This window comes from Pagrus pagrus, assembly GCF_965226575.1.
Source record: "Pagrus pagrus genome assembly, chromosome: 22".
NCBI lineage: Eukaryota > Metazoa > Chordata > Actinopteri > Spariformes > Sparidae > Pagrus > Pagrus pagrus.
Genome location: NC_140204.1, coordinates 7,450,500 through 7,474,350, shown reverse-complemented (window position 1 = coordinate 7,474,350; position 23,851 = coordinate 7,450,500). Strand labels below are relative to the sequence as shown.

The 23,851-nt window shown below is 42.9% G+C and overlaps 1 protein-coding gene across 8 annotated transcripts; it reads right to left on the bottom strand.

Moving 5' to 3' along the window:
- Positions 1–599: 599 nt before the first annotated feature.
- arhgef11 (Rho guanine nucleotide exchange factor (GEF) 11) lies at positions 600–22,892 on the bottom strand. 8 transcript variants are annotated; one of them, XM_084344644.1, is made up of 42 exons: positions 21,143–22,892; positions 18,559–18,573; positions 18,241–18,332; positions 18,048–18,155; positions 17,852–17,901; positions 17,706–17,763; positions 17,396–17,595; positions 17,214–17,285; positions 16,938–17,045; positions 16,743–16,791; positions 16,172–16,209; positions 15,942–16,034; positions 15,463–15,531; positions 15,269–15,373; positions 14,991–15,089; positions 14,710–14,752; positions 14,298–14,394; positions 14,039–14,161; positions 13,486–13,509; positions 13,222–13,348; positions 12,989–13,082; positions 12,686–12,715; positions 12,381–12,513; positions 12,078–12,284; positions 11,788–11,835; positions 11,368–11,516; positions 11,126–11,266; positions 10,419–10,495; positions 10,178–10,303; positions 9,974–10,091; positions 9,732–9,880; positions 9,528–9,603; positions 9,042–9,224; positions 8,878–8,959; positions 8,677–8,757; positions 8,453–8,508; positions 8,161–8,295; positions 7,681–7,914; positions 7,131–7,241; positions 6,718–7,025; positions 5,825–5,957; positions 600–5,712 (listed from the first exon to the last, which is right to left on the bottom strand). In XM_084344644.1, the coding sequence occupies exons 1-42, from the start codon at positions 21,175–21,177 to the stop codon at positions 5,663–5,665; spliced, it is 4,326 nt and encodes a 1,441-aa protein (XP_084200770.1). In that variant the 5' UTR covers positions 21,178–22,892; the 3' UTR covers positions 600–5,662. The 8 variants fall into 8 exon arrangements, with proteins under 8 accessions (XP_084200770.1, XP_084200775.1, XP_084200773.1 ...); XM_084344649.1 differs by lacking the exon at positions 7,131–7,241; XM_084344647.1 differs by lacking the exon at positions 11,788–11,835.
- Positions 22,893–23,851: the final 959 nt, after the last annotated feature.

Below are 23,851 nucleotides of genomic sequence, written 5' to 3'. Positions count from 1 at the left end.
TTTATTAAGTTGTTTAATAAAGAAAAGCTTTTGCTTCTGGCTAGGTTCAGAAGAATGTTTATATATCTCCTTATACAATTATTATTTAATATTTTATGTATTTGCATGCGAACAGTAGGAAAACGCTGAATTTCTGCTTTATATTTATACTTTTACTCCAAGATTCCTAGTTTTTCACTTATTCCTTTACAAACTCTGTGCTTTTATTTTGAAGCCAATGATACTTCATTTCCGGTCACATTCTTGCTGTGGTAACTGTGCTCGACAGTGAGCTTCACTGAGCATGAAACAGTATTAAACCCATATTTTCCCTTTTCTTTGACTCCAATACTCAGTCTTAGCTGATATGGTGCTATTTGAATGTTTTTCCCTCTTTTAACACAAGTTGTAATATACTGATCAATAGTTTGTTCTACTCTGACCCTCCTCATCATCGTTTAGCGCCATCTGAAAACATGTTGCCGTTCATTTCTGAGCAATTCCTTTCAAATTGCTCAACTCAGACATGTTGTATATCTCTAAAATGCTTAATTTTTGTTTGAAACAACAACAAATGGTGACAATTAAAGTCAAAGATCAAACACTCAGAATCCACATCATGCATTTTCTTTATCCAGTTTCTTTTTAATCTCACAAAACACATGAATCTGAGACATGAGCTCGTTTTTTTTCCTTCTGTGCAGCTAAACAATCTCACCAATTTTAAAAACAAGGGAGAAGAAAATAATTTATACATCCTTTTTTTTTAATCATATCTACAAAAATAAAATCAAATACGAGGACTAAGGCTTTACAGAAAAAAAATTAACATATATAAAACAAGTGGGTCTGATTTCTATATTACATGAGTGAACAAAATTTCTTTTTTTTTCTTTAAAAAAAAAAAAAGACACAAAATAAAAAGACAATGAGATGATAGTTAAAGACGTGTTTATGCATACAGTAGTTTGCACCGTGCAGGGAAGTTTGTGCAACAATTTTTTTTTCTTTTTTTTTTAAAAGGAATCAGTTACAGCTTTTTTTGTATGTTTTTTTCTATAGCCGGTTAGGGCCACAACGCTGACGTCAATGTACAAGATAGTATGAAAAAAGTAATCATGGAAGATATAAAGAAACTGAAGTGTAGAGGTAGAAATTGGAGATGAAAAATGCTGGAGTTAGAGGAAAGAAGAGGAGATGCATGGAAAGAGATTTTTGTCGAGGAGAAGAAGAGATTCTGATTCAACCAGCTCAGATGTTCAGTGTTCAAACTAAGGAATCTTTTTTTGTATTTTCATGGAAAAACACGAGCTAGTCTGAGATGCTTAAAAATCAGAGTTGTTCCCTTCAACACCTCTGAAGAACGGAGGCTCTGAGGGGCAAATAAGGAAAAACAAATTCACAAGATTTAGTCTGATCACATTTTTTCCCCCTCCTTTTAGTGTGATTTATGACTTCATTAATTTTACTTTTTCATCCGTGTAAACAGACAAAAGAAGAGAAGTTTTGGAAGTTGAAATTAGTGTTTGTTTACCAGGATAACATTTTTTTCTCTCTCTTTTTACATTTGTGTTTGTTGTTGTCATACTTGTTTTGGCCACAAGAGGATGAAGTGCGCCCACTACGTTTTCACGGATCCCCCAACTCTGCCTCTGATTGGCTTACACCGACATTCTTACCCTAACCAAAGTGTGCGCTTCAGCCTCTTTTGGCCAAAATGATACTGACAATTTTTTCTCTACTTCCCAATCACAGCTGGAAAAAAGTAACTTAGAAAAATGATTCCTGCATAAACTTTTTCCCACTAATTTTCACAGATGGAAAGAAATAAAATGAAAAGCAGAAAAACTATTCTTGCAAAACCTTGTTCTCAAGTCATAAACAGAGATAAAACAGTGTAGATCAGACTTAGAAACTGGATCATCAGAATTTTGTTTTTTCCACTTGCCTCTTTGCCTCTCAGAGCTTCCGTACTGAAGAGATATTTCACTTTGGTAGAACATTTTTACATTTTAGCACAAAGTACTCAAGCTCATACAGCTGCTAAAACTAGCTCTCATTTTAAGCTGCAATTCATTTTTTTGTTCATATCCAACAGCCAAGTTGCACGTCTCATCGACGCATCTCCCGTGTGTTTTTGGCTAAAGAGTGAAAAGCTTCCACCAGGCAGTGAAATATCGTTTTCATTGTGGAATCAGTGGCTGGTAGATTGTAAATTGGCTCTTGGTTTGGTTCAATGTGGTAGTGTTTTTGTCAGTTTTGAAGCTGGTAAAGAGGCTGGGTAGCTCACTAAAGCGCTCCTAGTTAGTATTTGAAACCAGCTCAAATAAAATTCAGTCCAGTGTGATTCTGCCCAGCTTGATATGAGAACGGAAGAGAAAAAATACAATTAAACTGGTACAAGGAGAAGCTCTTTCCTCGTTACAGTTTACATTTTCGGTCATCTGTGTTAGAATTAGTTCAGGACAGATGGAGCTTGAGAAAAATAAGACAAGCACTTGGCTTTAGTGTCAGTCTTTGCTGGTTACACGTGCCTCAACCAAGGCGTACAAAATATTTAATTACTTCTACATATGATCCAAAAATAGTTAAAGGAATAGTTCCACATTTCAGAAAACAAACTTATGTGCATTCTTACAGTGTTAGATGAGTAGATCGGTACTGCTGTCATGTTTAGTACGTAGCTGGAACGAGCCGCTGCTTAGCTTAGCTTTACATAAAGACTTGAAACGGGGAAACAGCTATCAATATCTGCCTAACAGCCCTTCTGAAGCTGATTAACACAATATATCTCATTTGTTTAATACCAACAATACATTGTGGTTTTTTATGAGAAACTAAGAAGGTATAATGTCTTAACTGGTGAATTTAGAGTCACTGGTAGGTGTATTATTTAATCTTTAGATCCCTTTTACACTGAAACCCCCCCACCCACTAACATCAGGCTTTTGTCTTCAATGGGAAAGGGTACAATCAGCATTCATTCACAGCTCCAGCTACAATCAGCAGTGTTGAAACATGACTTGATGTGCTAACATTCGCCTTCGCCCGTTTTGTGGCATTATGCTGTGACATGTCCTGATGTTACGGACACTGTTTAATCGGTGTTAAAGGAGCACTATATAGTTGTGAAGAAGAAATTCAAACTCTGAATTTCAATGTTTCCAATATTAATGGGGTAATAACACAAACTCAGATTTTTTACAAGCTGTTCTCAGAGGAAAATAAGGTCCCCAGAACAGTGGAAGGGTCCGCCGAATATAGACAAAGTAAAACAGTATGAAACTGTGTTGTCCTTTAAGGTCAGTTTGTTTATTCAGTCATGAATACCAAGAGTTTGTTTATTTAGTTTGTTTGGGCATAAAATAATTTATGTCAATGACAATTTCTCTTCTGATTGAAAAAATTTTCCTCAAAATTACATAGTGCACCTTTAAAGAACTTCAGCAAGAGAGTTACAGGAATTGGTGATATAAAGTTAGGTATCATCTGCATACAGAATAACAACTTATGTCAACCTCAAGTCTGAAAGAGAAACTCAAGTGAAAGATCTTAAAAATAAACTATTGTAACTTTGACTCTGGTCTTCATGCCAGTACTAGATCCCTGCTGGCTGCCCAATCAGTACAGCGCTTGTGCAAATCTCTGAGATATGAAAAGTGAGATGGATCACTTGTTTGCTACTTCCATCATCAGCTGCGGGGAAAACGTGTGACTAACTCTGAATAAGTTTTAAAGTCTTCTGGATGCAGTCTGATGAGGTATTTGATGCTTCTTTCCACTGTTCCCTGTTTTCTAGCTTGTTCATGACCTTGAATGTGACACACCAGAAAAAAAACAGACAGGTAAACTTGTCTACTGTCAATAGGAAAGAAGTCACTTCCCTGTTTTTAGAGGGTTTACGTGCACTTAAAAACCCTTCATATGCACAATAATTTTGTTGTACAAATGGTGTAAGACAGAGCCAGGCTAACTGATTCTCCCTGTTTCCAGTCTTTATGCTAAGTTAAGCTAAGAAGCTGCTGGGGATAGCTTTGTATTTACAGTACAAACATGAAAGTAGTATCGATCTCTGCAAATAAGCGCATTTCCCATAAGTCAAACCATTCCTTTAAATTAATTTTTCCTTCTTCCAACTGTGCTGCGATCACAGACCAGTTGCATATAGCAGTTATCATTTTGACTTGGACCATGTGCGTAAACTTGAGTTTGGAAAATTACATTTTACAAAGCTTTCCCCAGTAAATATAAGTTGTTCTGTGCAAGGAGGGGGTTTGTGTCTCTCTCTGGAAAGCTACTTGGTAAAGAGCACAATTCTTTAAATGGCTTTGGATATGGGCTACATGGATATAAACACTTTGCATGGTATGACCGTTGTGATGGGAGAAGGGATACTTTGCTGGTTCACAGTATTTACCGTGGTATTTACACGCATGACACACCGGAGAGAGGGGCTAAAGGACGCACAGTCAAACCCTAAAGTGTAGACAGGCAATGTCAGCGGTGATATTTGGCAGCGGCTCGACTGAATGACAAACAGGTCTTCGGTGAAAATTCAAGTTTTAGTTTGAATCTGTATTTGTTCTGTTTCCACTCGCTCGTCGTCAATGTTGCCCGTCTTCAACCACAACCCCCCCACCAAAATTCTCCCAAATGTCACCCTAAACAACTTCACATGGTCAGAACAGCTGTGTGAATCCACTGAGCTTTGAAATCGCTGAGATCCCTGTACGCCTCTGAAGCAGCGCCGAAAATAAAAACCTGCCAGCATTTCAGTAGTAAACAGCGCAGTAGTGTTTCCAGAACTTAAAAATGAACATGAACCACGCAGTGATCAAAATGTTGCACCGATGCTTCCAAGCAGCAATCGTGTAGCTTAACAGAAGGCTTAAAGATGAATGTGAGTATGTCAGTGTCGCTGCAACATGACAATAACTGTAGTGTCTCTGATATGAAACGGTTAAATGATGTGTGTGTGTGTGTGTGTGTGTGTGTGTGTGTGTGTGTGTGTGTGTGTGTGTGTGTGTGATATTGGTTTCCTTACCCAGTGCAAATAACCTGAATTATATAGACACAGTCCTTCGGCCGTGGTGGCAGGTGAACTCAGTGTAAAGCAACATATGTAGGGGGGAGGGTACCCCCGGAGGCCAGTGGCATCTCCAGTCCCTGATCCGTCCACTGTAGAGGACGTACATGACAGATGGATGCATTGTGGGTAAAGTGCAGGGGTGATGGGTCCCTCGGGTTTTTCCTTAAATTAACATTTCAACACTTTTCTGCTCCGTTCCTTCAACCAGCTCTTTCAAGTCAAGACATACAACTCATTTTCCTTCACAAATATCCAACATTTGTTTTACACTTTCCATTCTTCCAACTTTTCCTTTCTCTTCGTCAGACGACCAGTCTTCTTCTGCCTTTTTGTTCCTTCATACCTTTTTTCCTCGCTCCGCCCTCGACTCCCTCGTGCTCCAGTAGAAGTCAGAGCTTGTGCTGACTTCAGAAATCCTGTTGAGTCTGTCCGGCACAACATTAAAAAAAAAAACGTCCATGGTCCTTCCTGGGCTCTGTTCCTCTGGCCTGTGCATGCAGGGACGAGGGGAGGCGGGGCTGCGGTGCCCGAGTCTGACAGTGGGTTCATGTGGGTGCGTCTGAATGAAGATTGAGTGACTGCAAGTAAATCCGCTCAGAATCCTGTCGACTGAATCTTGGGCTCTGCTGGACTGCCCTCTTTGCCTGGTTTGGTTTAAGAAAACAAAGATATTATTTAGCTTAGAAAATAATATAAAACTGCAGTATCAGCTACTGCTTTATACATTTTTAAAAAGCAAATTAGGTTCCACCTTACCGTCTCCTGAGCCGCGATCCAGAGATGGTGTTCTGGAGACGGTTGCTGAGGGACACTGTCGGTCCTCTGACTCCTGATTGACAGACGGCTCTCTGAGGGTATTCAAAAGCTTGTGATGGGCCTGCTCTATTTCCTGCAAAGGCACGAAGAGACATCAACATAATTATGCCAGCTGCTGAGAGGTGAAAAATCTTCAACAGGCAACAAGCTTTTGTATACTGTGTGGGTTAAAAATACGAGAATATCCCACTGTTTAGAAATGTTTGGCCCCGTGGATCACTTTGTTGCCTGTTGTTGGGATAGGGCTCATTTCTATGGAAGACCACATCTATCATGGAAATAGTAATGGTAAATGGTAAAAGGACTTGCATTTCTATAGCACTTTTCCAGTCCAGTGACCGCTCAAAGAGCTTTACAACACTTGTCACATTCAACCATTCACACAAACATTCATACGCTGATGAGCAGAGCGGCAATGCAAGGTGCCAACTGCTCATCAGGAGCAATTTGGGGTTCAGCATTGTGCTCAAGGATACGTCGACACGCAACCGGGGGAGCCAAGCTCCCTCCTGAGCTACAGCCGCCCTAATGAATAACTACTTTCTACAATAGGCATTAATGCATTTGTTTATTACATTTGTGTGAGGGGAACCTAAATAACTAAGCAGTTGAATAGCTAAGGTTGCAGCTGTTTTTGGGTTCCCACCCCTGTTCACAAAGTATTTTTCATTTTTTTTAATATACATTGACAGAAAAAAAACCTAAATACAACAAATCAAGGAAACTGATGAAAAGTGAAGACAAAGACAGATAAAATAGTAAATAAAACACCTGAGCGGGTGTATAAACGTGGTTGCGTTCATGGACATGGTGCCACCTGAACACAAACTCACCTTCAGCTGCCGCAACTTGCTCATCAACCCCTCGATTGTGTGGAAAATCTCGTCCACATTTTTGATCACATGGCTCTGGTTCCCAGCCCGCGACTGGCCCGTTTCTTCTTCTTGTTCCAGTTGCATAGCCTCTGATTGGTCGGGCTCAGGCCCGCAGGCCAGCGTGTCCTCGTCCGGCTTCGTCTGTGTTGACATCACTTCCTCCAGAGGCTGAGGGAAGTGGCTGGCGGTGGGGGTGGGAGGGTCGTTGGGGTCGTCTGTGACGCTCTCTCCCTGCTCTGTAGGCATTACTAAGTAGAAAGTGTTCCCTGGAGTGCAGAAATGTGATGACAAACAGAAAGTGTGCCGGTGAGTAAAACTAACAACAACAAATCTAATTATAGATGATATTCTTTATCTATTATCTTTATTACCCTGCTCAGTGGCCTCGCCTCTCGGCTTGGATGATTGGTCGGAGGGGAGGGTGACATCATCAGTGATGTCGTCAGGGACAGAGGAAGAAGAAGAAGGACCCGCAACCACAGCTATGCACAGAAGATAGACGTGTGATAGAGAAAGAAGTGTTTTGTACGTGAATGAAAAAGGAGTGATAAAGAGTGAGGAAAGATGTTGATATTGGAGCGAGTGGATCAGTGTCGTCGTGTTGTGAGAAGCAAGCAGACAAAAGAAGGAGAGAAAAAGTCTCAGAAAACAAAATAATGGATCACAGAGTGTAGAAAAACATGCAAAGAAAGGCAGCCATCAAAGACACCCAGATTTAATCCAAAAACAGAAAGCACAGTGAGCTGAATTCACTCCGAGTTCAACCAATCAACACTAAATATTCACCTCCAGGGAAACAACTTCATGCTTGGTAACTTTCAAATTTGCATCGGAGAATTGCATGACCTCAGAGTGATCAGCCAGCCCTGCTGAAGAGTCAAAGATGGCTATTTAAAAGCTTTTCTTGATCTGATCCGTTACCTTTCCTCACGACCTGGACGCTGGGCTGCTCAGCTTCAGGTGGCGGGACCTCCACAGGCTCTGCCTCCCATTCGTCGGTGCTGAAGTTGAGGACCGTCTCCAGAGACTCCGGCCGTTGTCTTTCTGTGAAGGAGCTCTTCTCGTTGGCCGTCTCGTTAGTGGGCGTGTCGTCTGAATCGTGGCTCCAACCGTCCTCTTCCAAATCCCGCAATATGAGCTGCCTCAGTGTTTCAACTGCGGAGGCATGAAAACAACAAAATGAAAAAAGATTAGGCTGCTTACTAAAAAGCTACTTATATACTTACACTGAGATCAAAATATGGCATGGCGGCATTTGCCACCAGGCTGCTTGTGAAGGGCAAGCCTGCATGTCTCCAATATGCTACGGCTAGTAAGCAGCTAGTTAATGGTTAATGTATGTTCCTTGATCTAAAGTGTTACCACAAGTATAACATCGAACACTTTGTGGTTCCTTCTCACCGTCTTGTAAAGCGGCCTCTGCCACACCGGCTGCTTTTCTTTCTGATTGGTCCGAAGGAGAGCTGGCTGAGAGCACAATGTCGTCGTTGGAGGAATGAGTCTCCATGGAGTCCGACTGCTCCGTCAAGGAGTTGTCTGGAAGATTTCAAACAGTTGAAAGGTAAAAATAATAATAATAATAATAATAATCAAAGCCTTTGTTTTGCTACAGCCAGCGAGACTGTCAAATATTTGTGAAACAAAATAGAGTATTGTTAAATTAGTAGATTCTGGTCATTATAATGGTTTTTACCTGCATACGTATTACTGCCAGTTGACACTGGAGACGCACTGCGTAGACTAGGTGAACTGCAAAAAATACATACACAACACACATTAAGTATATGCAAGGTGATGAATATAAATGTTTTAAAAGAAGAAGCAAATGAAAAGACATGTAATAGAATAATACGTAACATGTCTTAGACGTTAACAAATTCCATCATTCTGTTATTTATAGACAGAAGATTTACTAACGATATAGGAATGGATCCGTGATTGATCAGGGGTGATGAGCCGCCTGACGATGAGATGGTCTTTTCAAGTAAATCTTTCCAGCTGTGAAACAAAAAATCAACAGTCAACTGTTTGAAAAGCAGAAATTTCATTCCAGGCACCTAAACCAAAAATGTCCTTTATCTTCATCTAATACTGTCTCAGTTGTAGAAAAGGGCTTACGTGTTTTTCTCTGATGACGACCCGGCCACCAGCTCGTAGATCTGCCTCTCTGTGGTGCTGATGATGTAGAGGGCTTTGTTGTCTGCAGTGAAATCACAAGATTAGCACCACAAAAAAAAGCGGAGTTTTAAAATCTGCTTTATGAAAGGTTACCACAGTATTACCTGTAGCTACTGAGCGGACAAGCAGCGAGTCCAGCTTCACCAGAGGGCTGAAGGAGGTCTTGCTGTCTCCGCCTCCTCCGCCGCCTCCACCCAGCCAGCGGGATGGATATCTGAGCTGCAGCCGGTCATCCGGGCCCCTCTGCAGAAGGACCAGGCAGTCCGACAGCAGCAGCGCTTGAATCTCTGATGGAGGGAAACAGAGAGGTGTGATTTAAAGGAGCATGAAACCAAACTGATGGCACAGTAGATGTCCCAGAATCATTATATAAAGTACTGATAGTTAACTTAAACCGAAAACTAGGTGTGAAAAAATTAAGAACTAGACTTTTAAAGACACTCAAAGATAAAGATAAAATCACACCCACATTTATGAAAGGTTGAAGACTTGGATGCTGCACCTAGCTTTTTTTTAATTCTCTAAATTGAAAAACTAAAGAAAAACATAAAACTATAATAAATCTGAAGTGTCCTCAAAGAGGTACTGACCTATCTGCTTATCTTTGTTGACTTTCCACGTGAGAGGACCTTCATGAATCATTCTCTTAGTGGAGAAGTCCAGATTCTGTGCGAGAGAAGGAAAGTCAGAAAGGAGGAAAAGCTTCTGTTGGACATGGTTCTGTAGCTTTCATTACAATATGAGCAAAGTGAACGAGGAAGGACCAGGTCAACCAGAAGAAAGTATTTGACCACCTTGAATTGAGGGGCGGCGTCCAGCCTGCGTTGGTATTGGCTGAGGCGTTGCCGGTGTTCTGTTTCCCTGACGACTTCGTTGACGGCCTGCAGTATGCCTCGGCAGCACGCCTGGGCGCGCTGGAGTGAGGGGAGGTCTGATGCATGGGCTAAACGAGAAAAAAAAAACCAAGGATATCTTAAAAATTGCTTCTTTTTTAGGCACATTTTCTCGTGTTCATGCCATCTATGCTACTCCTCACCCTCTGTGTGTTTCATGATGTTGTCCAGCAGCAGCGGGTACTTGGTGAGTCTCTGCATCTCTGACACCAGCAGGTCTTTGAGCTGCAGCCTCCGACAGTGAGGACTAGCTTCACACTCCTGAACAAATGTCACACAAATAAGCACACAACAGCCACACGTATGTATACATCTACAAGTGTGTGTGCTAGTGTGTGTGAGTGTACCTGGATGATGTGAGCGAAGCGAGGGTCTTTACGCTGCTTGTTCTTGATGAGCTCCAGGGCCTGAGACTGCTGGCTGCACAGCTGGGACGCTTGTTCCTGAAACTCGTCTCCGGCTGCATCTTCAAACTAAGAAACGCACGCCACTGTTAACGCACTAAATTCAGCAAACGCTTCTCACATTACAGCAGAAATCAGATGATGAAAATGGAGATAAAATGATGTCGGTGATTATCTCACTCACCCTGGCCAGCATGACATCCCCGATGTCCTGAACGATGGGAGTTTCTCTTCGCTTCTTCATCGCCTCGCACAGACTCGCTGCAAAGAAGCGACGCAGGAGCAACATGAAGAGTGACTAATACAATTTATTTCAAACGGTACCACTACCAGCTAATCATACGGTACAAAACAAAACACTTTGCTATTTTATTGTGGCAAATATTTAACACCATATACTTCCATGTTCTAAATTAAAGCCTAGAGCACATATTGACTCAGACTGAGATTGCATTCAACAGTTATGACCTTCACCTGGTATTTGCTTCACTAATTATTATTTACCTGGCAGAATACAGGCCTGAACACATGTTGACTCAAAGTACAACTCACTTTAATGTGCACACAGAAACAGAGACAGAAGAAGCACAGAGCGTGGACATGAAGCTTCTTCAATTTCCCATTTTTAAGGGGAGACACTACAGGTAAAAACATCTTTTTTCATACACTGGTCAGTTTTTTTCATTTGCTTATTCCAATACAAAACAAAATCTGAAAAAAGTGTCATGGTGATATCTATGAGATAAAAATGTTATCCTAGTCACCTGTAGTGTCTCTCCATGCTTCATAGTTTCATGTTTGATTTGAAAATAGGTGTAAAGACCTGCATATAAAAACCCTGACACACACAAAGAAGGAGCACACAAAGAAAGAAGGAGCACGCAGACTGACCGTGGAGTTCATAGACCTGGGGCAGGTTTGGGAAGATGCAGGCCAGCTCATCAGAGTTCAGCACAGACCTCATCTTCTGGAAAAAGACCTGGTCCAGGACCCTCAAGGTCCGCAGGTGAGACGCCTCGGTGGTGAACAGCTCTGATGACAGGGAAGCAAACGCAGATAATTACACATCGGTGAACGACCACGAGATGCCTGTGATCTATTATTAACAACGGACACTAGTTATTGACTCCTACCGTATATGACGGCCTGTCTGTCCACCTCCCTCGGACTGAGTGTGGCGAGGAGCTGAGGAGGAACCGTGTCCTGCCAGTTCTGACCGTCGCACACCTCCTCCTCCAGCGCCGCGGTGTCCGGCAGCAGCGCCAATGGTGAGTCGACACTCCTGCAGGGTCACACGCACACACAGACACAGGTAGATTGACCGACGGGGATAGATAGGGGGATGGACAGGTCGTGGCAGAAAACATACGTATTATATGGATAAAATAAACAATTTTGAGCACAGTCGTGGCTATTATAAAAAATATCTTTCTTTCTTGTACACCAAACCTTCAGTTTTGCATGTGGGAAAGAAGCGTCTTTATTTATAGTTCCTGCCAGACAATTAGTTAAACTGGTCATCAATCGTCTAGGGGGGTGACACGGAAACTCACCTGCGTCTAGACCGAGGGGTGTATGGGGGTGTAGGGTTCTCTAGAGACCTGAGTGTGAGAGAGAGTGGAGAGAGAGATGGCATGAGGTCCGGGTTGTTTGGGATGTAAAGCTCTCATTAAAAGGGGAGAGGTTTGAGTCCTTGAAGCTCATTTGTTCAGAGACTTGTGGTTAAAAAATAAAAAGATATATAATAAATGACTGCTCAGGGGATTTTTATTAATCAATGCTGAATAATTGAAATGAAGATTAATTTGAAGTAGTCTGTATCCAAGTATCATCTCATCTTTACCGTGCAGAGCTGCTGGAGGCGGACGACGAGGCGCTGTGCTGCAGCGGCCTGAGGCCCGGCCCCTCCCTCTCCTCCCCGCAGTCCTCCATGTCCACGTCGCTACGAGAGCGAGGGACGGACTCCGTCCCCGAGACGACACCCCGCCGACGCCCTTCTCCCTGAGCCTTCAACGACTCGCTACGTGCCAGACGCACTGAGACCGTAGGGCTGCACGACAGAAAAACATTTTATGAAATCATTAAGCGTGAAATAGTTCCTATAAGCTGGTGTTGAGTTTATACTCCAGTTAGACTTCAGGGGTACCTGTCCATGCTGTCCTCTCCCAGGCTGCTGGAGGAGAGCCTCTGGGCGTCGGCAGCCTCTCCTCCCTCCTCTCCCACGGTGTCTGTGTTATTCTCAAACTGCTGAATGATGTTCCTCACACTGCCGGGACGGACTGCACACACAGACGATTACACAGTATGATAAAACAGCACAGACACACAACACAATCAGCAGGAAGGGCTGATGTCTTCAAACTACACTCAATCTATGAAGAATAACTTATAATAAGCAAAATTTAACCAAAGAATAAAAGCAAAGAAGTGCAATGATATAAAAATAAATACCTTCGGTGGGTGACAACGGGACATGGAATGCTACAAAACCAAAATGAACCAAACAGAAACAATGAAATCAGAACAACGGGACACAATGAAAAAATCCATAAATCAATTAATAAACCTGTAAAACAATAAAAGGGCAAACAGAGGGCAGAAAGAAATCAATATCGTCTGACACACACAACGAGTGACAGTGTCACGTGTGTGCGTGTTAGCGTGCTTCCAATGTGGTGTGCCAGTGTACCGATGCTGTCAGCGCTCGACAAACCTCAACAAACTCTACGTATGAATGCGTGTGTTTGTATTTACTGGACTGGGATGTGTTCCGGGGTTTGCCGATGTACTTCAGGATGGGATTTCTCTTTTTATCCTCTCCATCTTTCTCTTTCTTGGTACCGGTCAGCTGTGGAGAGAGGAGCCAGGAAGTCATATAATCAATGCATGAACCGTGACTTCCATCCAGTCCTTTTTTTCTTAATACATTGTTGTTACATCGTCCCCTTCAACAGGAAAAACAACACGAGGGCGGTTGCCGCTCTTACCTTTTTCGTCTTTAAGAAAGCGAGCCACTTGTCCTTCTCTGTGCTCAGACCGGGGAACACCTTGGAGTCTCTCAGCTTGATGCCAGAATGACGCAGGTAGAGGAGCACAGCAGACGCCAGAGGAGAGCTGAGGGAGAGGGAGGACAAACATGGTGGAGGGAGACAACAAACAAAGAAAGGTGTTGAGGAAGCATTAAATCTCTCAGACATGCTGCTGTTAAATTATATTTCCCTCCGACGGAGCAGACGAGTCGCTTCTTTTACCTTCTGTCCTCTTCGTGCTTTGATCTGCAGCGGGAACACAAGGAGAGACATAAAAAGGCGGTTAACTCTCTCCACAAGAAACAGCAGGCTTTCAAAGAGATATCCAGCGCAGCGTCCAGTGTATAAACAGACTGTAGTGCGACAGTCATGTGACGGGAATCAGCCCGTGTGTGTATAAAGTCAAAGGAGTAAATGTCATGTGGTTTCTAGGTTTTGCCGCTGTGGTAATGACCTTTGTTATGAGCTCCTTCTGTTGCTTTGTAATAACTATTTTATTGGGCCCTGAACATCTGACCGGGTTGCCAGGCAAACCTGGTCCTGCAGTGTTAGTGTGGGTGTGTTTATATTCGTTTCAGGAGCGGTGCCACATGTTGAAGCGAACCAATGTATGTGATTTTACTTGATTTGGAAATAAAACATGTAATAGAAGAGACACAGCCTGATCTTGTCTAATTTGACATCATTTCGTCATGTTGTTTGTTGCAATTTTACAGATTTGAGTGACAGGAAAAACATGATGCAACAGCTTTATCTGAGGAAGGCACACACTCACAGTATTTCCCAGAGGGCGGTGACCTGTCTGTCCACCACCTGTCTCTCCTTCACCGGGTCTCCATCCAGCTGCTGCAGGTCTCCTTCTCCAAACAGAGAGCCAAGACCCATCATCTGCTTGTTCCTATGAAACACATGTTAACACGTTATTGTGAATACAGCAATTCTGTCAAAACTCTTGTGCCTTTGTGGTCAATATTCTACCTAAACAGAGCAGTTACACAAGCTCTAAGAGGCCAAAGAAATCTTAGGTAATGTACCTGTAGTCCTGTATCTGGTCCTGGATGTCCGGCAGCACCTGCTGCTGCAGCTCAGACAGAGGTCCTCTGATGTCCTCCTGAGCATGAAGTCGATTTTCTGAAGGGAAGATGGACACAACATTATGTCAGGTATCTACAGGTATTAGACACTTTAATTTAATGCTTTTTATTATTTTTTTTAAGCTGAATTTTAACCAAATTTTCAGATTTTTAGGACAAAACATGTTTTTCTTATTCCAGTATTGCAGGTATGCAGTATACATGTGGTCCCATGCAGAGGTAGGGTTGAACCATATGTAGGAATACGGCTATTAAAGTGAGTTACGTGTGAACGAAGACCTTACAAATCTTTGATTGAAGATACAAATAAATTGAGCAAGCCCACAACTCAACTAGCTTTTAGTTGTCTTACCTATATCAGTGAGATACTCCTCTCGCACTTTGATTTTCAGAGGCTACAAGGGAAAAAAGAAACAGCGTTGTTTTTATGTTTCAGACACTAATTCTGTAACGTTACAGTAATAACAACAGATGCAGGGAGCAGAAATATTTACATTTTTTGTATGTCACATGGTATACAGTAAAGTGGTTATCATTTAACGTCCGTGATGCCAAGTGCAAGTGCTTCCAGCACTGGTATATAAAAGATAAACAAAAGAAAGTATAAAATCTTTAAGGCACGCTGGTACTTACAGCATCTGGGTCCAGGAAATGGGAGCAGATCTGAGGTGCAAGTGCTCGGGCGTCTTTAGGACTAGAGCCCAGGTAGGCCTCCACCGTCAGGTAAAACAGCTGTTGAAGACAGATGTAACTGTGATTAGTAGCAAGCAAACCCACAACATGGACAACTTCTTTAAATTTTTCTGAAAAGTCTATTAAAATGTGCACAAAATTTCAATGGTAACGTAGCTTCAGAGACTTAAAGGACATTTGTTAAAATGTACTAAAAAACACATGACGTAATGACTGACCAGAGGGTTTGGGTCTAGAAGCTGGGTGAACACGTATCTCATGAACACGGCCATGTGTGCCGGCCGTGACTTCAACAACTCGATGTCCTGGAACGGACCGTCCATCTGAGAGAAAGACGGAGAAAATGTGAATACTTGTATCGCCGGAGAGATCAACGAGCGTCTGCTGGATCCACATGAAAGGCTGGTCTCACCTCGTTAAATGCATAGCCGTCATTTTCTTCATCCTCTTCCTCGGGGCCGATGATCTGGGCCTTTCCGCTCTTTGAACACAGACACACAAACACACGCAGATTTCAAGAAATGAAAGCACAAGGACACACAGTGGAGGTTCATGACAGCGGATCCAAACATGAGTCGGATGACTTGAAAAATGAAAGGTTGTGGTGATAGATTGTCTTCAGTCTCTCAGCTTGTCTCGTACATTTTAAACAGCTATGAAGACACAGCGATGCATGACGGAAACAGAGAGGAGCAGATGAAGAGGAAAGACCAGCTACTGTACACGGCAAAGAAGTGAATGAATCAACACCACAAGTACGCAGCGGGTGATTCAGACCTCGTCTTTGCAACTAGCGAGTTTCTGTATTTTCAGTACAACCTCAGCAGAAGGGCACTCGTGACGATACTGTGTTTACACCAGTGTGAAAGCAAGTGAATGTGTCCATCTCACCAAGTCAGACAGGGTGTGTGTGTCGGAGTTCTGCCGTCGGTGTTGGGGGGTCCTGAAGGAGGATGAGGGGGAGGAGTGGGGACTCTCAAAGGCCTGGGGAAGGAGGAGGAGGAGGAGGAAGGGAGGAGGAGTGGGAGGGAGGGAGGACGAGGGGGACGGGATGAGTGGGATCGTCTCATACACAAACACACACAGACGATCTCATGGAAACACAAGATGGTGCAGCCTACCTCCATGTCTCCTTCGCTTGAGTCCATCGACAGTCGACCTGCAGGAGCACAGAGGAGATTTACACCAATTATAACACCATTGACACCACAACTTATAATACATTGTGTGTGTATATGGCTTTAAAACTTAACAGGCTACATTAACTTGGGCCAGCGACTTATGAGTCTTGCTGTATGTCGGATTGCGAGGGGTACAGTCTGATCTAACACAACAAATGATGACATCTTCCTTTATTTGACTAATTTCTGTGTATTTTTGGCTGATAAGGAGTCTTAATTAAATCAGTAATTGTGCATGCTTAACATTAAAGGTGCACTATGCAAATTTTTTTTAAAAACAGGCCTATAAACAGACAGCGCTCTTGACACAAGGAATGTTAGTTCCCACAAGCTAACGAGAGTTTTAGATGCACTTTAAAAGCCATGTGTTTACATTTTTGTTAATGTACATTAGAACAAAGGGTTCAACAGTCGCTCAAAAAGTTACATAGTGCACCTTTAAATCAAATGTGAATCATTGCAGCACTGACAGATGTAATAGAAGTGGCGTAAAGTATAAAGAGATACAAACCTTCTCCTGCTATGACGTAGCTCGTGACAGACTCTGATCGCGTTCCCTCCTGGAGAAGCAGGAAAAAGGCAAACGGTCATTTTCAGCACCGGCTTCAAAAGCAAATTATGAATGTCATCATTAAAGCGGATTAATTGAGATTCAAGTCACAAGCGGGCCCCGACAGGGCTCCAGATTAATGTTTCGTCTTCTCACCAGATCTTGCTGGATCTTGACCCTGACTTGGTGAGCTCTCCTCTTGGCACTTTCAATCCGCTCCTCCAGTGACGGCGACGGGTTCTTCAGCTGCTCCTCCATCAATTCCTGTGAATTGAATCGGTCACGTCTGGTTGTCAACAGCAAGATTTTAGCGACAAACTGCATTGCGATTAACCAAACGGATGCTGCATGCTGAACCAAGGGATCTTTGCATATACAGGAGGAAGTGTGCAAGATTTCAGTTTCCGGTATTTGTTTTATATGCGAGTGTACCTGCAGCTCAGCTTCTTCCTGCTCCAGCATTTTCCTGAGTATCTGAGTGGCATGTTTCTGTACTTCTGGGTCCTAAAACACACGTTTACGACAAATATTGTAAATAAATATGACAATCTTTATATTACTTCATCTGTTTCTGTCCACTCAGCTATATTAATCCTTAGTATAATGTCATTCACCTGTAGTGGTTTGGGTCCTGTGATTCTTTGGGAAGGGGTGCTGCTCAGTCCAGAGGGCAAGGGTGGAGGTGGTGGCGGTGGAGCCTCCCCACCCAGAGACGTTCTTTGATTGGGCGAGAGGTCAGTGGGGAGGGGCTCTAAGGGCAAGGCAGCAGTTGAAGGTGGCGGTCCTTGTAGTGTCAGGGCTACGTAGGTTCCAGCTGAGAGACGATTAAAAAATGGAAACAGTTAAACATGAAGAAAAGAAAAGACACATAAAACAGGCAGTTTTTACAGAAACTACACAGAACAACTGTTATTTCCAACTCACATTTGATGAGCTTTACCACCTCCTGATGGGACATGGAGGACACCAGCGAGCCGTTCACCTGAGGGACAGAAAGACGGAAAAGCCACGTTAAAAACAGGAATCGAGCAATAACTCTCAGATTCAGTGTGACAGAAAGTCGTAAAAACCTTAATGATTCGGTCCCCTTCCTGGACCCCGGCTTTCACCGCTGCACCGCCTGTTAAAATGAAGACCGGCATCTTAAAGTGTGAGTCAACGTATTTATTCAAGTTCAAACAATTGATCTTGTAACTTTCTCGTTACTTTTTTAACACCTCTTTGTCTAAAAAAGGATAAAATGTCAGCTGTGTCCACGCGTCTCACCTGGTCGGACGTTCTGCACTAGCTTGACTCTCTCTCCACACACTGTGAAGCCGAAACCGAGCTGGTCCTTCTGCACGACCACACATCTCTGGACAAGACCAGGACCTCCTGGGAGATGAGGACAGAGGGATGTAAAGGCTGGGATATTCAATGATAAAAAAAAACATTATCCAGCTTGGGATGTTGTGATTACCGGTACTCTCAGCAGGGATGTCAGCCGTTGGCTCCCTCTGCTGGGTGGCAGAGGATTTGCGCTCCGAGTCCCCGATGGTCAGACTGCTGAGCCTGGGTTTGAGAAGACGGGAGAAAGAAAAGTTTGGCATGGAAAGACACTTCAGAAGACGCTCTGTGAGGGATGATTGGACTGGGAAAAGGGAGATCTGGAGGGAATAAATGAAAAGAGGGAGAATCGTTGAAGATCGTCGAGATGGATAAAGATTGATGGAGCAGGCCAAAGAGAAGGAGGGAAGGTTTAAATGCATGAGAGGAAGCAGTCGACGGGAAAACTCACCAAGCAGCAAAGGGGCTGAAAGCGAAGCATGACAGAAAAGAAGGAAGAGGCAGATAAAGAGGGAAAAGGGGGGAAAGAGAAAAGAGAAGAAGAATTTCAGAATGAAGACCAACCCTGATGTGAGAGGACACAGAGAAACTGACCACGGGTTCAAATCACTCCCGCGCCCTTTATACTCGTACAGATTGTAAACAGTGAGAGCAGCCTTCACTTCCAGGAAGATATTTATTTAAGGGTTTGTGACGCATGCACACAGAATAAACACTGATGTGATTTGGTATTATTCCAGAGGTCCAGTGACTTGTTGGCTTAAAGGGACAACTGAAAGCAAAAAAGTGAAACTTATTAACCCATTAAGATAGATTAGTTAGGATTTATTAAGAGCTGGAAAAACACTGACTGTAGACCAAGTTAGTGCTGAAACAATGAGTCAGTCAGAGGCTGAGTGAATCAAGAAAACTGATAAAAACAATAAATTACACACTTTCTTGTAAAAAGAAAGAAGCTTAAGAAGTACGAAGTACTTAAGAAGAAGAACTTCTTGAATATGAGGATTTGCTCCTCATAATATTAACTACTCTTTGGGTTTAGAAATTTTGGTCAGACAACACAAACAAAACAAAGATTTAAAGGTGCAGTACGTAGCTTTTGGGAAGAAATCAGAAGAGAAAGATCTTCAGAGACTGATTTATTTTACGCCTAAACAAACTACATAAACAAACTGTCTTTGTTTTCATGACTGGATGAACTAATCAAAACAGAATGACCTTACTGAACAACAAAATGTAATACTGTTGTACTTTGTTTATATGTGGCGGACCCTGCCACCTTTCTAGCTTTAAACAGGGTTCTGCGGGCCTTACTTTCCCTTCAGGAAGGCTTATTTAGTTTATTTAAGTTTCATAATCATTACTGGAAATATTACCTTTCTGAGTTTCTTTCTCCAAACTACATAAAACCCCTTTAACTTTAGATTCTGAGAAACAAACGTTATTTCAATTTTCATTTGTGGTTGGTTAATTTCATTTAATTTAACGGGGACAGTGCACATTAATAAACACTGCAACAATAAGGCGATCAAAAGAAAAATTAGTCGCCAGCTACTTTAACAACCGATTACTCGTTTTAGTTGTTTTTCAAGCAAACATTAGTTGGTTCAAGCTTCATGACTGTGACAATTTGCTGCAGTTCTTTGACATGTATGACAGTAAATGAAGAGTTTGAGGGTTTTGGACTGTTAGTTGGACAAAAGAGGCGATCTAAAGACGTCACTTTGGGCTCTGGGATATTGTGATGAGCATGAGCATATTTTTGAGCGAGTACATAACAGAATTACGGAGGAATTCATTGATCGTGAGAAGGATCATTGGATGTGTCCCTGCAGCCAGTCTTGCCAAATCTTAATTTATTGAACCAAAACTATTTGAATGGACTGATTTATTCGGAGTAGGTGGTGGTAGGTGGAGTCAGTACTGAATATAAAATGACCTACTGGGGTTGAATCAATCTTACCCACCAAATCAGCATCATAATGCCTGTCAATACGGACATGATTAGGTGGTGCTATAATGAGAGTTTCTCCATCAATGTAGCTATAAAATTCAGTGTTCGAATATGATTTACATGCCAGGGATATTAAATGGTGCAAACAAATGAGCTACAATCCAATTTGAGCGACTGAAATGCCTTTTATGTGTTTGAAAATACTGCTACTGAGTGCCTGTTGCGTCCTGAAAAGTGCTGCCGCAGCTACAGTCTACAATCTGCAGGCGTAATTAACCCCAAACCCTGACATGAGCCCTCACAGGACAGCTGTCCTACCTGAACAGGTGGGCGTTTTTCTTATTGGCCGCCCTGCTGTCACATGACACACATAGACACAGTAGTGGACACGTGCACAAGGAGAAAAAGAGGGTTGACAGCGGGAGAAACAGGAAAGACAACGTGATCAAGACACAGATGCATCTACACAGATGACCACAGAAACACAGTGTGCGGCTACGTGATGACGACAAACGGGATGAACATCAAGTTTTAGCAGTGGCAGAGATACAAACAGCTGGAGGAGATGATCCAACAACAAACAGACATTCAAAATTAGGGATGTGCCAAGACATCGGACGAACATCATTATCTGCCGACACATCAAAGTCAGAAGACAGACTTCCCAACTCAGGAGGAGCACGTGAACGCAGCATCCTTCTTCTTGTCTGAATTAATTGATGGACTCTAGAGGAGGATGCTGCCACCCTCTGTGGCGGGGTGTGTAATCTTTATCTTTTTTCCTTATACTTCCTCTCAACTACATTTATTAAGTGTGAGCATTTTTGCCATCCATTAAGAACGAACAGTCTAAACGTGACTGTAAAGTCTTTTGTTTAAAGCTTGATATGTCATGCATACAGTATTTCCCTTCCTCTCCCAGTAAACAGCCCGTCTGACAGGTATTTCCAGTGGCCAGACTGGACCTCAGCCAATCAAAGCCACCTCTGGATGACCTGGGAGCGCTACATTTCTGAGGCGTGCATCCTCAACCACAGAAATTGAAATCTGTCTGGCTTGCAGCGGCGTGCGAGGCTCGTACCTGTCCAGCGTGGAGGTGGGTTGGCGGAGACTCATGTCTGCAGCCGTGTGGCACTCCTCTGCTTCCTGGTGCGGGATCAACGCTGTCACTGGGCCTCTTTTATCATCATCCCCATCGTCTCTTTCCTCGTCAGTCTTCGGTCCGCACAATGGGGGCTCTGTGTTGTGCTTTGATCAGATCTTGGAGCTACTTGGAAGCTGGTTCAGATCAGACAGAGTGCTCCTCATGTTCCCATCCAACCTCCAGTGGTTCCAGTTTGGGTAGCGGCTGAGCTTAAAAAACAAAGTCCTCAGTCTGCGTTTCCGCTGTGTTGCATTAGTGGTTAAAAACAAAAAAGCTAAGATATAAAAGGCTGTTAGTGGCTTGATGTGGGTTCAGCTGTAGTGGCAAGTGAATAAAGGACAGTCTGCTTCCTCAAAGGTCATCAATCATGAATGAATGGCTGATATGTCTCGCTCTGCTGCAGGAGGTCAACAACTCCCGTGCCTGCCAGTGTCTTTGTAAAGCTAATTCCTGGAAGATGTGTTGATTCACCAAGCATACCTGAAGTCCAGGTGACACAACAGCATGATCTGGGATGATATCTGGTGGCACCCTGCAATGAAATAGCTTACGACGAGCTTACAACGCAGACAGACTTGTTTACATGGGTGGCTCTGGGCTGCTGTGCCAACTTTAATAATCCCATACAGCCTAAAGACTGCCTCGTTGCATAGGTTATGTTAGGAAATAAAGCATGAGTGCCCTGTGTGATTGTGTTAGCGATATTATCTCTGCTGATGTGTTATGGGGCTAGCTAATGCTAACTGACGTACCTCGGTTTGATTATGGGGAGGGGAAGCTAAATAGCACAGCAGTCTAACACGTTTTCAAAGTGTCTGTAACTGGAAGATATGTATATGCTAGCACACTGTAAACAACAAGCAACCCGAACGCTACGTTGGCGTTGCATTTCTGGCTAACGAACTAGCTAGCTAATTAGCAGATTAGCCGGCATTAGCTAACTCTGCCGCCGGGCTTATGAAAATGAAAGCGCCGTGCAAGAGTGAAAGTTTCTTCTCTACTTCGTGCTGTGACTTGTGTAATGAGCTGGCTGTGGGATGTGAGTGAACGACCACCTGAAAGCGGCCTGCTGTATCCAGCTAGCGTTAGCTTCCTGAAGTTAGCTCTACGGGAAGGCCGCTTTCGATCCGCGGCATCGCGTTGGTCCTCGGGCCGATCGAATGCGCCGCGAGTTCGGCCCCGGCTGCGCCAACGAGTCGGTCCTTTAGCGGCGGCTAGCTAACCTGCTATGGCTGCAAGACGGAGGGGCAAGCATGACTTCGACCGTGTGCGGATAGCTGGGTGTTAAAGTGGTCGGGATAGTGGCAGTCCGTGCAAATTCCACCTCGATATGTCCCGTTTTCGTGCAAATTCAAACACTAACGCTGCACGTTAGCCGGCTAGCTAGGAGGCAAGTCGATTCCAGCAAAAGCTCCACCTCAGGTCTTTTCAGTCACAGTGGTAAAAATCCGGATCTGCTTCTCTCTTGTCTGTTGATCTGCCAGAAGACTCGGAGGTTAATCACAATCGTTGCAAAAATGTATAGCCTCTTTAAAAAAAAAACCTCCCAGTTGTTAAAATGATGATCTCTGCTGTGTTGTTATCCTGCTGTCTTGACTGGCTGCTGATCCACCACCATGTTCTCAACGAGCACTCGTACAAACAGAGAGCAACAGCGCCCTCCTCCAGGTGGACCGCGGTACTGCAGGCACTCTGATGTCAAAGGGGCACTATGTAGTTTTTGGATTTTTAAAATTTAAAACTCAGAATTTTTGGATTTTTTAAATATTGATGAGGTAACTTTCCACGAGTGAATAAAAACAAGCTGCTCTCAGAGGAAAGTGTTGTTGTTTGAAGCTAGAAAGGCGGCAGGGTCCGCCACGTATAAACAAACCGTGTGAAAATTGTGTCGTCCTTTAAGATCAGTTTGTTTGTTCAGTTTATTCAGTCGTGAAAACAAAGAGTGGTGTTTATTTAGTTAAAAAATCAGTCAGTGAGGATCTTTCTCTTGTCTTCCCCAAAACGACATAATGTACCTTTAATATTTAGGAGTGGTTCTTTAGTTATGGAAGCCCATTTCTGCCAGATAAAGAAAAAAAAAGATGAAATCTTAGCCTTGATTTAACAAAAAGTCATAATTATGAGATATTAAGTCAAAATACTGAGAAAAAAGTGATAATTATTTGATAAAAAGTCATATTTATGAGTTAAAAAGTCGAACTTACATGATAGAAAATCATAATTATGTGACATTACAACTTTTATATCATCATTTCGATTTATTTTACAATCACGACTTTTTTAAACTCATAATTAGGAATTATTATGAAGTAAAACAGTATGAAACTGTGTTGTGCTTTAAGGTGAGTTTGTTTATTCTGTTTATTCAGTCGTGAAAACAAAGATAGTTTGTTTATTTAAAAAAAAAATCAGTCAATGAAGATCTTTCTCTTCTGATTAAAATGTCTTCCCCAAAACTACATAGTGCACCTTTAACGTCTGCAGTGGTTCCACGGAGGCTACAGTAACCTGGACAAACATGGAGCATGGACAACATTGCTGAGGTGGGTGGTGAGTTTAACTGGAAGCAAGGGGGGGGGGGGCCCAAATCAGTTTCTGCTTAGGGCCCCAAAAAGCCTTTGGTCGGCTCTGAATAAGCATTATGAA